The sequence below is a fragment of the Carex rostrata genome, chromosome 4 (genome assembly GCF_964058835.1).
Source record: "Carex rostrata chromosome 4, lpCarRost1.2, whole genome shotgun sequence".
NCBI classification, from domain to species: Eukaryota; Viridiplantae; Streptophyta; class Magnoliopsida; order Poales; family Cyperaceae; genus Carex; species Carex rostrata.
The window spans coordinates 195,558-208,424 of record NC_135921.1 but is presented as its reverse complement, the minus strand read 5'-3'; the positions used below and the strand labels follow the sequence as shown (position 1 = coordinate 208,424).

The following is a 12,867-nucleotide window of genomic DNA, read 5'->3' as shown; positions in this document are numbered from 1 at the left end:
TAGTGAGTGTTATTTGTAAATTATGATGAATTATTTGATATCTTTGTTTTATATATAATTCAGCAAAAATATATGAGCATTCCAGAACAAAAATTTTCATTTTTAGAATTTTCTATGATTTATAGTGAATTTTTGAAATTTAAAAAAAAAAAAACATTACTGTCGGCTATTTATTAAAAAGCCGACACTAATAAGTATTAGTATTGGCTATTTATTAAATGGCCGACACTAATAAGTATTAGTGTCAGCTTTTTAAGTATTAGTGTCGGCTTTTTAATAAATAGCCGACACTAAAAGTTAGTATTAGTGTCGGCCATTTAATAAATAGCCGACACTAATGCCTTACTTTTAGTGTCGGCTATTTACAAAGTATTAGTATCAGCCCGATTAGTGTCGCCTAATGTCCGACACTAATACCCATAAACAGCCGACACTAATTCCAAGTTCTCCACTAGTGTAATCATCGGTTACCGACAACAGGACAAGGTTTTTTGGGTCACTAACAAAAAAGAGGCACTTATTCTTCAGATCTTCTAGTCCCAGCTCTTCAGCCACTGTTAAGGTACTTACAGCTGTATCCAAAGAGATATCCCTTATTAAACTAACTTAATTCACACAACATCTTCAACCCATCCAAAGCATATATATCTGTCAGCAGCTACTAATAAATTAATGCTGAGTCATTGTAATTAACCAGTACTGGAACATTGTCATCGGACATATCAGGGAGCGAGTCAGTGTAGATAAACAGAAGATCTAAAGTTTAATTGATCCCAATCCCTAAAAATACACAATAAATTATTAATTCTAAAATAAAATACCTATAAATAACAAGCATCAAATTAATAGTCTTCTATAATTATAATTATATATATATATAATGAATTTGGTAAACAAGGACGGCTAGCTCCACGTACAAGAGATAGAGATGCAGCTAGCATTAATTAATGAAGATGGAGGTACGTAGCATCGATCTTCAAAATGAATGATCATGATTGCAAAATCCGTTACTTCCCTCCAGGCTCTAAATTAAGAGGCCGGTCGACCCGACCCGATAGCACCTCTATATACTATTAAATCAAACAAAATTAGAAGCTAATCTAACTAACTAACTAACGCGCTAGAGATGTTTATGATCAGTAGTAAACGTTGTAATCCCAGATTTGTTAAGATCGATTAATAAATGTAAAATATAAACGGAAAATTCCCCTAGCTATTCTCTTAATTTTCTCTCCTTCTCTTGGTAATTTAATTTCTCTATTATTAATTAATTAATCTCCCTAATTAATGGAGACCCCACCAAATTCGCTTCTCTCATCTCAAGCCTCTTTCATGACCTGCCATAATGAAAGTGGCCTCCCTAAGAGTTAGTATTTATTTTATTTATTTCAATTTTTTCTGTAAGTGTGGGTCTATATATTTAGGGAAAAACAAATATATATTCTTTTCTTTTCTTTTATATATATAGATGCACGCATGCTACTTGTACATGCATGTTGGACCTTTAATTTTCCTTCATATTTGAAATCTCATTAAATCACATCACATAGCTAGATATATGTTGCAACTCACATTCCAATTTGAGAGCTAGATCTAATGCAACAAATTTAATTAGTAGCCAAACCAATAACCATAGTACTGTGTATCTAATTAATTAAGGTGTCTGATGAAATGCAGCTTCAACGAAATCTAGCTAACCACCAAAATTATATAATATAACAGGTACTGACGAGAGTTTTCTGTTATATTTTAACGAACCTAAAACAACGACAATGAACACGATGATAAGCAATGATACCTGTGAGTTACCATTGATTGTCAAGGAGATCGAAACAGGATGTTACCAGTTTAAGGTCCAGAATTCAAAAACTCAAAACATGAGAATTTCTGAATTTATCCCCTCTCCCATGTTCAATATCAGCGGTTACGATTGTGAAATCCGTTACTACCCAAGAGGTTGTACAAAGGAATGCAAAGGTGAGTTCATTGGTCTCTATCTCGCAATTCATTGCAACTACAAAAATGTCACTGCATCTTTTGCATTTGGCCTACTTGACCTATACGGCAATCTGTGCCCGAAATCATGCAAGAGATTGACATTCACCTTTTCATGCGACTATGATGACTTTGGCTCCCTGGCATTCATTAAAAGATCGGATTTGGAAGCGTACTATGTGAGAGATGATTTCTTCACAGTTGTTTGCAGCGTCACAATTATAAACGACTCTTGCAAAGAAGTACCTAAGAGTTTCATTACTGGGATTAGGCCGTGTAGCTTAAACGAGCATTTTGGGGAACTCTTAGAGAGGAATGACGGAGCGGATGTGACATTTCAAGTCGAGGGGGAAATTTTTAATGCTCATAGATTGGTACTTGGTGCACGATCGGTTGTTTTTAAGTCAGAGCTTTTTGGACCCGTAGCCGAGATTCAAACAAAGAGCATGATGATCAGGATTGAAAATATGGCACCGGTGGTATTCAAGGCCATGCTTCATTTCATATACACTGATTCTTTGCCAGATATTTACGATGAGAATATCTCGTTGGTTGTGTTGCTTGAGGACTTGATTGCAGCTGCTGATAGATATGCACTGGATGGATTGAAGGAAAGATGTGAAGAGAGGCTGATAAGAGATATCTCCTTGAACACATTTACCAGTATCTTAACTTGTGCTGAGGAGCACGACTGTAACCAGCTCAGGGACTTTTGTCTTGATTTTGCATCTGAGCCCAAAAATCTTGTGCGGTTGACATTGAAAGAAGGATATATACAGTTGATGCAAACTTATCCGTCCTTATTGGCCGGGCTTCGGAAATGTACTGAATCATCATCTGCCTTTCAAGACCTTATTAAAATGAGGCTAAGAGAAGACTAGCTAGCTAGCTAGTACTTATATATATATTACTATGATACACTTTCTGTTATTGTATCATCAAATCATATATAAAAGCGCGCGAGCTAGCTAGTGTGTTAATTACAACTTAAGTGCGTAGACCATATATAACAGAAAGGCAGTCAGTTTTGTTGGCTTAATTATGTGTGTTTTCTTATATTATATATGATACTTAGTGGGATACTCATACCATTGGACAATATATAATTAATATAGTCTTCTTTGATTTGTAAAATTCTAATTTTACAATTGGATTAATAAGACAATTAATACAATGATTTCTTTAAATTTGGACAGGCATATATATATATATAAGGAATATGCTAGCATGCTACGCGTAGCATAGAGGGCCTCCGTGCAACGGCTCAATATTCGACTTTTCAAATTCTAACTGTCGATCCGAACCGTTCATCTTGTTCTCCATATTAATGTGTTTGGAGACCAAATTTTACATTTTTTGAATTTTTTTTTTACTATTTTTTTAGATTTATTGAAAATCGCTGTTTTATTATGGTTCAGATTTGTTGAAACCAACGATTTTCAATAAATCTAAAAAAATAGTAAAAAAATTCCAAAAAATATAAAATTTGGTCTCCAAACACATATTAATATGGACAACAAGATGAACGGTTTGGATCAACAGTTAAGATTTTGAAAAGTCGAATATTGAGCCGTTGCACAGAGAGGCCCTCTATGCTACACATAGCATATTAACATATTCCTATATATATATATATATATAGAGAGAGTAAAGCTAATATACACTTAAGTGTACCAAGTGAACCCTACACTTAACCCTAGGACCGTACGATTAGCTTTGAGATTCGTGCTACCACGACTTTTAAAGAATCTACACGACTTTTAAAGAAATCTGACGGTCATAGGGTTAAGTGTATGGTACACTTAAGTGTATATTAGCTTTACTCATATATATATATATAGAGAGAGGAGGGATCAAGTTACAATAATTTTTGAGTTACAACAAGTTACAACAACCATTTTCTACATTTTCAAAGTCCAAATCGTCGATCCAAACCGTTAGATGTGATCTCTACAATAAAATGTGGTCGGAGACCAAAATTTACATTTTTTCGAATTTTTTTACTATTTATTAAGATGGGTACAAAATTCAATGGTATGAATTTGACTAGTTTTTGTACCCATCTTAATAAATAGTAAAAAAATTCCAAAAAATGTAAAATTTGGTCTCCAAGCACATTTTATTGTAGAGATCACATCTAACGGTTTGGATCGACGATTTGAACTTTGAAAATGTAGAAAATGGTTGTTGTAACTTGTTGTAACTCAAAAATTATTGTAACTTGATCCCTCCTCTATATATATATATATATATATATATATATAGATGGGCTATGGTGCATTGCAATGCATGGAGGGGTTTGTGCATTGGACCATAAATCTAAAATTCAAAATCCAAATGGCCGATCCAAACCGTTCATCTTGTTCTCCATATTAATATGTGCTTGGAGACGAAATTTTACATTTTTCTGAATTTTTTTACTATTTATTAAATATTTTACAAAATTGTTGATCCAACGGTGGCTGCTGATTTTACTGTTTTGTTAAGCCACCGTTGGATCAACAATTTTGTAAAATACTTAATAAATAGTAAAAAAATTCAGAAAAATGTAAAATTTCGTCTCCAAGCACATATTAATATGGAGAACAAGATGAACGGTTTGGATCGGCCATTTGAATTTTGAATTTTAAATTTATGGTCCAATGCACAAACCCCTCCATGTATTGCAATGCACCATAGCCCATCTCCCTCTCTCTCTCTCTCTATATATATATGAATATGTTAATATGCTATGCGTAGCATAGATGGCCTCTCTGTGCAACAGCTCAATATTTGACTTTTCAAAATCCTAATGGTCGATCCAAACCGTTCATCTTGTTGTCCATATTAATATGTGTTTGGAAACAAAATTTTATATTTTTTGAAAATATTTTACTATTTGTCTGAAAATAGCGATTTTCAATAAATCTAAAAAAATAGTAAAAAAATTCCAAGAAATATAAAATTTGGTCTCCAAACACATATTAATATAGACAACAAGATGAACGGTTTGGATCGACCGTTAGGATTTTGAAAAGTCGAATTTTGAGCCGTTGCACAGAGAGGCCCTCTATGCTATGCATAGCATATTAACATATTCCTATATATATATATATATAGAGACAGGCTAATATGCTTTCGGCAGCACTTCGGCCGAAGTGTTGCCACCCCATTTTCGATTTTTCAAAATCCAAATGGTCGATCCGAACCGTTCATCTTGTTCTCCATATTAATATCTGCTTGGAGACCAAATTTTACATTTTTTGGAATTTTTTTGCTATTTATTAAGCCACTTTGATAATCGCTGATCCAACGGTGAACCCCTGATTTTACTGTTTGGCAGTTCACCGTTGGATCAGCGATTTTCAAAGTGGCTTAATAAATAGCAAAAAAATTCCAAAAAATGTAAAATTTGGTCTCCAAGCAGATATTAATATGGAGAACAAGATGAACGGTTCGGATCGACCATTTGGATTTTGAAAAATCGAAAATGGGGTGGCAGCACTTCGGCCGAAGTGCTGCCGAAAGCATATTAGCCTGTCTCTATATAAATATATATATATATATATATATATATAGAGAGAGAGAGGAGAGATCAAGTTACAACAATTTTTGAGTTACAACAAGTTACAACAACCATTTTCTACATTTTCAAAGTCCAAATAGTCGATCCAAACCGTTAGATGTGATCTCTACAATAAAATATGCCTGGAGACCAAATTTTACATTTTTTGGAATTTTTTTACTATTTATTAAGATGGGTACAAAAACTAGTCAAATTCATACCATTGAATTTTGTACCCATCTTAATAAATAGTAAAAAAATTCCAAAAAATGTAAAATTTGGTCTCCAAGCACATTTTATTGTAGAGATCACATCTAACGGTTTGGATCGACGATTTGAACTTTGAAAATGTAAAAAATGCTTGTTGTAACTCAAAAATTATTGTAACTTGATCCCTAGACTATAATCATCGGATTCAAAGTCCAAATGACTGATCCAAACCGTTCATCTTGTTCTCCATATTAATATGTGTTTGGAGACCAAATTTTATATTTTTTGAAAATATTTTACTATTTATTAAGCCACTTTGAAAATATTTTACTATTTGTCTGAAAACAGCGATTTTCAATAAATCTAAAAAAATAGTAAAAAAAAAATTCAAAAAATGTAAAATTTGGTCACCAAACACATTAATATAGAGAACAAGATGAATGGTTTGGATCAGTTATTTGGACTTTGAATCACGTGATTTATAGTCCAATGTACAAAGAAGGCTATACATTGCAATATACCATAGCCCATCTCTCTCTCTCTCTCTATATATATCATAGTATCGTTCCCATGCATTGCAATAGGAACATATTATAAGATTGAATATAATATAAAGAGACCTTTTTGTTTGGCATTCACACAAAATTAAGAAAAAATATATTTAAATGAAAATAAAAGACACAAATGAGAAAAAATAGATATCCAAATAATAAATAACAATAAAAGAAACAACAAATGAAAAAAAAGATCAAATATAATATAAAAAAAATCTTGAAGTATCATTGCGATTTAATATCTAATTTTCTCCACAAGCAAGACATGTTATTAAACGATTTAGAGGAGAAATAATATGTAAATAAATAAAATTGGAAAAGATATGATTAAATGATTCAAATAAGAATTTTCTCTACATATATATTCAGATCAGAAAGATATGATTGTTTTTATCAGCACAAGATCTGTTATTTATCTATTCACAAAGATACAGTAGCCCTAAACAAAATCTGGAAAGATATTATAGTTTTCATTTTCATTGTCGAAACTATGGAGGAAGAGAAGAAATGAAATGAAGAAAACAGAGAAATAAGGAAACAATTTTATTGCAAGAATTGAAAATAGTTGTAAAGAGAAATAAGGAAACAAATCGATAGGGATTCATTTAATTTTAATAGTGACAAACCATGTAGCAGTTCTTGTGGCAAGTTTGTTTTTAACTAAATTTAGACTTCTATACATAAAATAGATGTATTTAATAAAAAAAAAGATATATTTAGACAACTACATGCATAATATAAGAATGGTGATAGATTAAGGTGAATCTTATATTAGGACAAGGATCTATTAATATTGTACGTACGGTGAATTTTGGAAACAAATATTTTGTTTTAACTCAATTTTTATTAGAACATGGATGTTGTCATGTTATATGTCTTTTAGAAGTATCTCTGCTAAATATATATATTGCACAATGCTTACAACATTTTTATCATGAGCTTGTCTATTAATTTTTGCGCGTGACGTGTATATGTATTTTTGTTTTTAAATGCAAATATTTACAAATTCATATTTATTTGAATTTTATATTTTTGAGATTTAAATCTTGTTCAAAGTTCAAAAATTCATTCTTATACGATTAGAGAGATTGATATATATTACAATTAGAATAAATTTTATGTTAATTAAGTCAACTAATTAAGTATGAACAAAATAAAAAAAAAAAAAAACTGTAAAGTACAAGAAACAGACAAAATAAGTGAAAATTTTCAATATTCATTATAATTATTTTAATAATTTAGTTGTGCAATTTCAAGGATGACTTGTAATAGCTAGATTAATATTTGCGTAAGTTTCCGTTGTTAAATTTGGCAAGATGATAGGTATTTTTAATTAATTTATGTACTGTCTAAATTGGTAAAACCCAAAATAGAAATCATAAAACATTAATAGCCCAAACAATTACCTTTTTTTCTTTTTCTTTTTATTATTAATTATTATAAGTTATAACCAACGTATTCTTAGCCGACAAACCTTTCTTGCTCTTAATTAACGAAACCAGAAACCTACATCGAATCCTGCGACCAAATCTCTCTTCTCCATCCACCTTTTTTTGAAGAATCGGCGCATGCAACTCGGAAGGTGAGTCTCTTCTTTAACCCAAAATCAAAACACAGCAGTCGGCCGGTTTATCAATCGATTCTCCTTGTCTTTGGTCTCTCTCTTAATTTAATTTGTCGCTAATTAAAACCCTAGATGATATATGCAAAAAGGGGTTATGTTATGTGTGCTTTTGTGTACATGGGTCTGTCTGTGTTTTGAAATTAATTAATTTACCTTCATGTCATTAAGTGTTATGAATTAATTACACATATTATTTGCAATTGGCAGGTAGAAAATGAATTTGAAAAGAAAGTCGGGCCAAGTAAGGGAGTCATTTGATTACATAACAAGTGATAGTGACCGTGATAATGGTATCTTCAAAATAGACTACTCATCAACGAAAGACAAGGAGGTCTGCACATTTGTAAGGTCGCCAACCTTCATCTCTCATGGTCACACTTGGCTCATTCGCTACCATCCAAAGGGTTCCAACATTGAAGACAATGGTGCCTACATTTCTCTCAATCTCCAGCTTCATAGCAATGCAAATTTTCTATGCACCAATTTCTCCTTTCGCCTTTTACACAATAATGGGACATGGTCCTCAACTCTCTTGCCCGTAGACTCTGTATTGAGAAGATCTACATTCATATTTAGAGGCACTAACAGTTACCATGGTTTCCGTGCCTTCATCGAGAGATCACTATTAGAGGAACAATATGTCAGATCAGACGGTTTCTTTTTCATCTCTTGTGATATTAAGGTAATGAACCAAGCCTGGGAAAAACCACCTCTAAGTCACAAGGTTGGTTTTCCTGCTTTCCGGTTCTTGCATGATGATTTCAATGAGCTTTTGGCAAAGAAGGAGATGACAGATGTTTCCTTTGAGGTGGATGGTGAGATATTTCTAGGCCATAGGTTGGTGCTGGCGGCAAGGTCACCGGTATTCAAGGCTGAACTGTTCGGTTCAATGGCCGAAGCAAACATGAAATGCATTCAAATAAACGATATGAGTGCTTTGGTTTTCAAAGTCTTGCTACATTTCATGTACACTGATTCATTACCTAAGGTAGCTGAGCTTTTCGACGGCGAATCTGGCGAGAAAATGACTGATTTGTATAGTTTGGCTCAGCATTTACTAATGGCTGCTGATCGGTATCAGCTGGAGGGGTTAAAGGAAATTTGTGAAGAGAAGCTTTGCATGGGGCTCACTATAGAAACAGTTGTGAGTTCGCTTTCTTTGGCCAACCAACTGAACTGTCACCGCTTGAAAGATACATGTATTGAGTTTGTGACAATGCCGGAAAATTTTGTGAAATTGGCTAGTACAGATCCTTATGTGCTGTTGATGCAGACTTCTCCATCACTTCTTGCCGAGCTTAGGAGCCATTTTAACAACACTAGTTCAAGTTCAAGTTCAAGCTCAAGTTCATCACATGTAACCTTAAAAAGGCGTAGACTAGACTAGACTAGATGGATATTGATTTCCTAATTAATTACTGTTCAAACGATCGATGTTAGGCGTTAATTTGTAGCTGCAATTAATCCCAGATTAATTTGTAAGGATTGATAAAGATGATTAAGATACAAAAGGAAAATTGGCCTATATATTAATTCTCTTCTCTCCTTAATTGTCTTGGTAATTCCTTAATTAATTTCTCTATATATTATTGGCATTGCCCTCCTGCCTCCTCAAGAGTTAGTATTTTTATTTAATTTCATTCAATGCAAGAGGTTGCACGAATCTTTTATTTTTCGAATTGGATTAATTAATTTGAGAATACAATGATATATTAAACTTTGGTCAGAATGTTTCAACTTGGATGAATACTATGAAGAGATGATTGTGTCGATCGATCGGTCTATATATATATATATATGTAGATCAATGTATGCTGAATCTGGGAAACAACATGCATTTAATTTTCTTTTACTCTAGAACATGGATGTTGACATGTGACCTCTGCTAATTAAATATATTAATTATTCATTATAATTATAAACTACTAATTTTATTGTGTAATACCAAGGATTAGGACTAATAAATTTATGTAATTTTATGTACAGTTTGTAAATTTGTAAGGAATTGAAACAGAAAATAGAAATCCTATAATATTATAGCCCAAGTAGATGATAGCCGGCCCAATAGCTCTAAATGGACGGCCCAAATAAAAATGGTTTTTCCCTCACCTCACCGGTGACCGCCTTATTATTATTAGATTCTAGATTATATTATAGCAATAGCAAAATTAGCAATAGCCATAGCAGCGGATCTCATCTCATTCTCTTCTCACCCGACAAAGTACAAACCCTTGTTCCTCTTTGTTCCGAAACCTCAAACCTACATCCCGTTTACGCTACCCCAATTCTCTCTTTCTTCCGATCATAAACCTAAACCCGCATCCACAACAATCGGCGCACCAATTCTCGTACGGTGAGTTTCTTCCGATTCTCGAAACCATGGGGGTTGGGGTTGGGGTTGGGGTTTTAGGGTTGATTTGAGTTGAGTTGTGTGCTAATAATTTCAATAGTTGCCAATTTGCAGCATCACCTATAGCTATAACTAAAGTACTAAACTACCAAGTGGGGATTCCAATTTACTTTCTTTAAGTCTTATCTAGCTGGCTAGATCAATATACTTTATAGTTTCATTTGGCAGGTAGAAAAAAAAAAAAAAAAAAAAAAATGAAGAATAAAATCAAGACGGGTGAAATCAGGGACGCATTCGATTGCATAACAATTGACAGTGATGGTATCTTCAAAATAGACTACTCAGCAAGCAAAGACAAGGATGCTTGCACATTCATCAGGTCACCAACCTTCATCTCTGAAGGTCGCACTTGGGTCATTCGCTACTCACCAAAGGGTTCCAACATTGAGGATAACGCTACCTACATCTCTCTCTATCTAGAGCTTCAAAGCAAGGCAAAATTTCTATGCACTAATTTCTCTTTTCGCCTCTTACACAACAACGGCTATTGGTCAACTACTCTGTTGCCCGTAGACTCTGCATGGAGAAGATCTACATGCATATTTAGAGCCATTAACTGTTACCACGGTTTCCGTGCGTTCATCCAGAGGTCAGTGTTAGAGTCACAGTATGTCAGAGATGGTTTCTTTTTTCTCTCTTGCGACATTAAGGTAATGAACGAAGCATGGGAAAAACCACCTCTAAGTCACAAGGTTGGTTTGCCCGCTTTCAAGTTCTTGCATGATGATTTTAACGACCTTTTGACAAAGAAGGAGATGACAGATGTTTCCTTTGCGGTCGATGGAGAGATTTTTGTAGCTCATCGGTTGGTCCTGGCGGCAAGGTCACCGGTTTTCAAGGCTGAACTGTTCGGTTCAATGGCCGAAGCCAACATGAAGTGCATTCAAATAAATGATATGAGTGCTTTGGTTTTCAAAGTCTTGCTACATTTCATGTACACTGATTCATTACCTAAGGTAGCTGAGCTTTTTGACGGTGAATCTGGCGAGAAAAATACCGATTTGTATATTTTGGCTCAGCATTTGATGGTGGCTGCTGATCGGTATCGCCTGGAGGGGTTAAAGGAAATTTGTGAAGAGAAGCTCTGCATGGGGCTCACTTTAGAAACGGTTGTGACTTCGCTTTCTTTGGCCAACCAACTCAACTGTCACCGCCTTAAAGATATCTGTCTCGAGTTTGTGACAATGCCGGAAAATTTCGTGCATTTGGCTATTACAGATCCTTATGTGCAGTTGATGCAGAGTTGTCCATCACTTCTGGCCGATCTTCGTAGCCGTTTTAACAACACTTCTTCATCAGATGTAGCCTTAAAAAGGCAGAGAATAGAATAAGTTAACTTGGAGATGTGAAGCAAATAGGTCTGATTATGTTAGGGTCGCTTGTTTTCATTTATTCTCTCTTGTTTTGTGAATGACCTTGTGCAACTTTCCTGCAATTTAGAATGGATGGATAAACAAGTATTTTTTATGTTTCTCCTCTTTTGTAAAATCCAGATTATGTTGTATGTTTATCAGTAATCTTATCTTATGATATTTCTATCATTGGAGGAATGATGCTTTGTCATTTTTTTTTCCCAATATTTAATAATTTAGTCATTAATGATTTCATTAAGCTTTCCAGGTTCTATCTCAAACTTCCGAAGGATTGCGGAAATATACCTGTTTGTTTGGTTTATTTTTATGTTGCCTTTTGCCTGTGAATCTTTTCTTTTCTTATTTAAGGATTGACAAAATAAATAATGTTTCTCATCTATTAAGGCACTTTTAATTTCTGGAAGGCTTGCAGGCTGCAATTTCTGAGAGAAATATTATAAAGGGTAATTGAGTGTGACAATGCCATTTAAAATATAGGTCTAATCTAATCCATGTCATCATATAGCATGAAATGAATTGTTGGGCTTGCATTTAACTAGTACCTTCTAAATATAACTAGAGGCCTAATGTTTTGAAGCTAAATCTTGTGTGCAGATTTTAACAGCGCACTTTTGACTTGGCGCAATGCTGAGATTAGAGAAAAGTTTTTATGTGGACCATATTACCCTTCCTTCAACAAGGAAGCTAATAAAACCGCTATTCTGAATCTTTTAAATTAAAAAAGTTATGTGCCATGAGATCACTGAACATTTATTACCTGGAGGAGTTTCATTAATGATTTGACTACTATACCAATATCCCAAAGAGTCTACTTTTATGTTTTATGATTTCAGGTGCCTCTCCACTCTCCAGTCTGTTCGCCACTCACTTGTCTTTTACTGGTACTCACTCTCTCATTTACTGATTTACCCTCCTTCAAACTACCATTCATACTCAGTCTCAGTGTTTGAATTCAATTTCAGTAATGGAATGAATGTTACTAATGTATTAGATCTGTTTATGGCACAAGAAGTCAAATAAAGGTTGTTTTGAATTTTGACATAGAAAATTAACTGACGACTGCCATTTGTTCATTTCTTCTGGTGGATATTTTGTCCCTAAGTTTGAAACCTTTCTGCTTGTTTTTTTTTTTTTGTACAAGGTAACATACTTGTGTT

General features: G+C 33.8%; 2 protein-coding genes and 1 pseudogene across 2 annotated transcripts; all 3 read left to right on the top strand.

Moving 5' to 3' along the window:
* The first annotated feature begins 1,772 nt into the window (after positions 1 to 1,772).
* LOC144552464 (BTB/POZ and MATH domain-containing protein 1-like) lies at positions 1,773 to 2,876 on the top strand. The gene has a single exon (XM_078300445.1). The coding sequence runs from the start codon at positions 1,773 to 1,775 to the stop codon at positions 2,874 to 2,876; it is 1,104 nt and encodes a 367-aa protein (XP_078156571.1).
* A 5,736-nt stretch (positions 2,877 to 8,612) lies between these two features.
* LOC144552463 (BTB/POZ and MATH domain-containing protein 1 pseudogene) lies at positions 8,613 to 9,314 on the top strand (annotated as a pseudogene).
* Positions 9,315 to 10,118: 804 nt separating this feature from the next.
* On the top strand, positions 10,119 to 11,878 carry LOC144553063 (BTB/POZ and MATH domain-containing protein 1-like). The gene is made up of 2 exons (XM_078301135.1): positions 10,119 to 10,280; positions 10,506 to 11,878. The coding sequence occupies exon 2, from the start codon at positions 10,532 to 10,534 to the stop codon at positions 11,666 to 11,668; it is 1,137 nt and encodes a 378-aa protein (XP_078157261.1). The 5' UTR covers positions 10,119 to 10,280; positions 10,506 to 10,531; the 3' UTR covers positions 11,669 to 11,878.
* Positions 11,879 to 12,867: the final 989 nt, after the last annotated feature.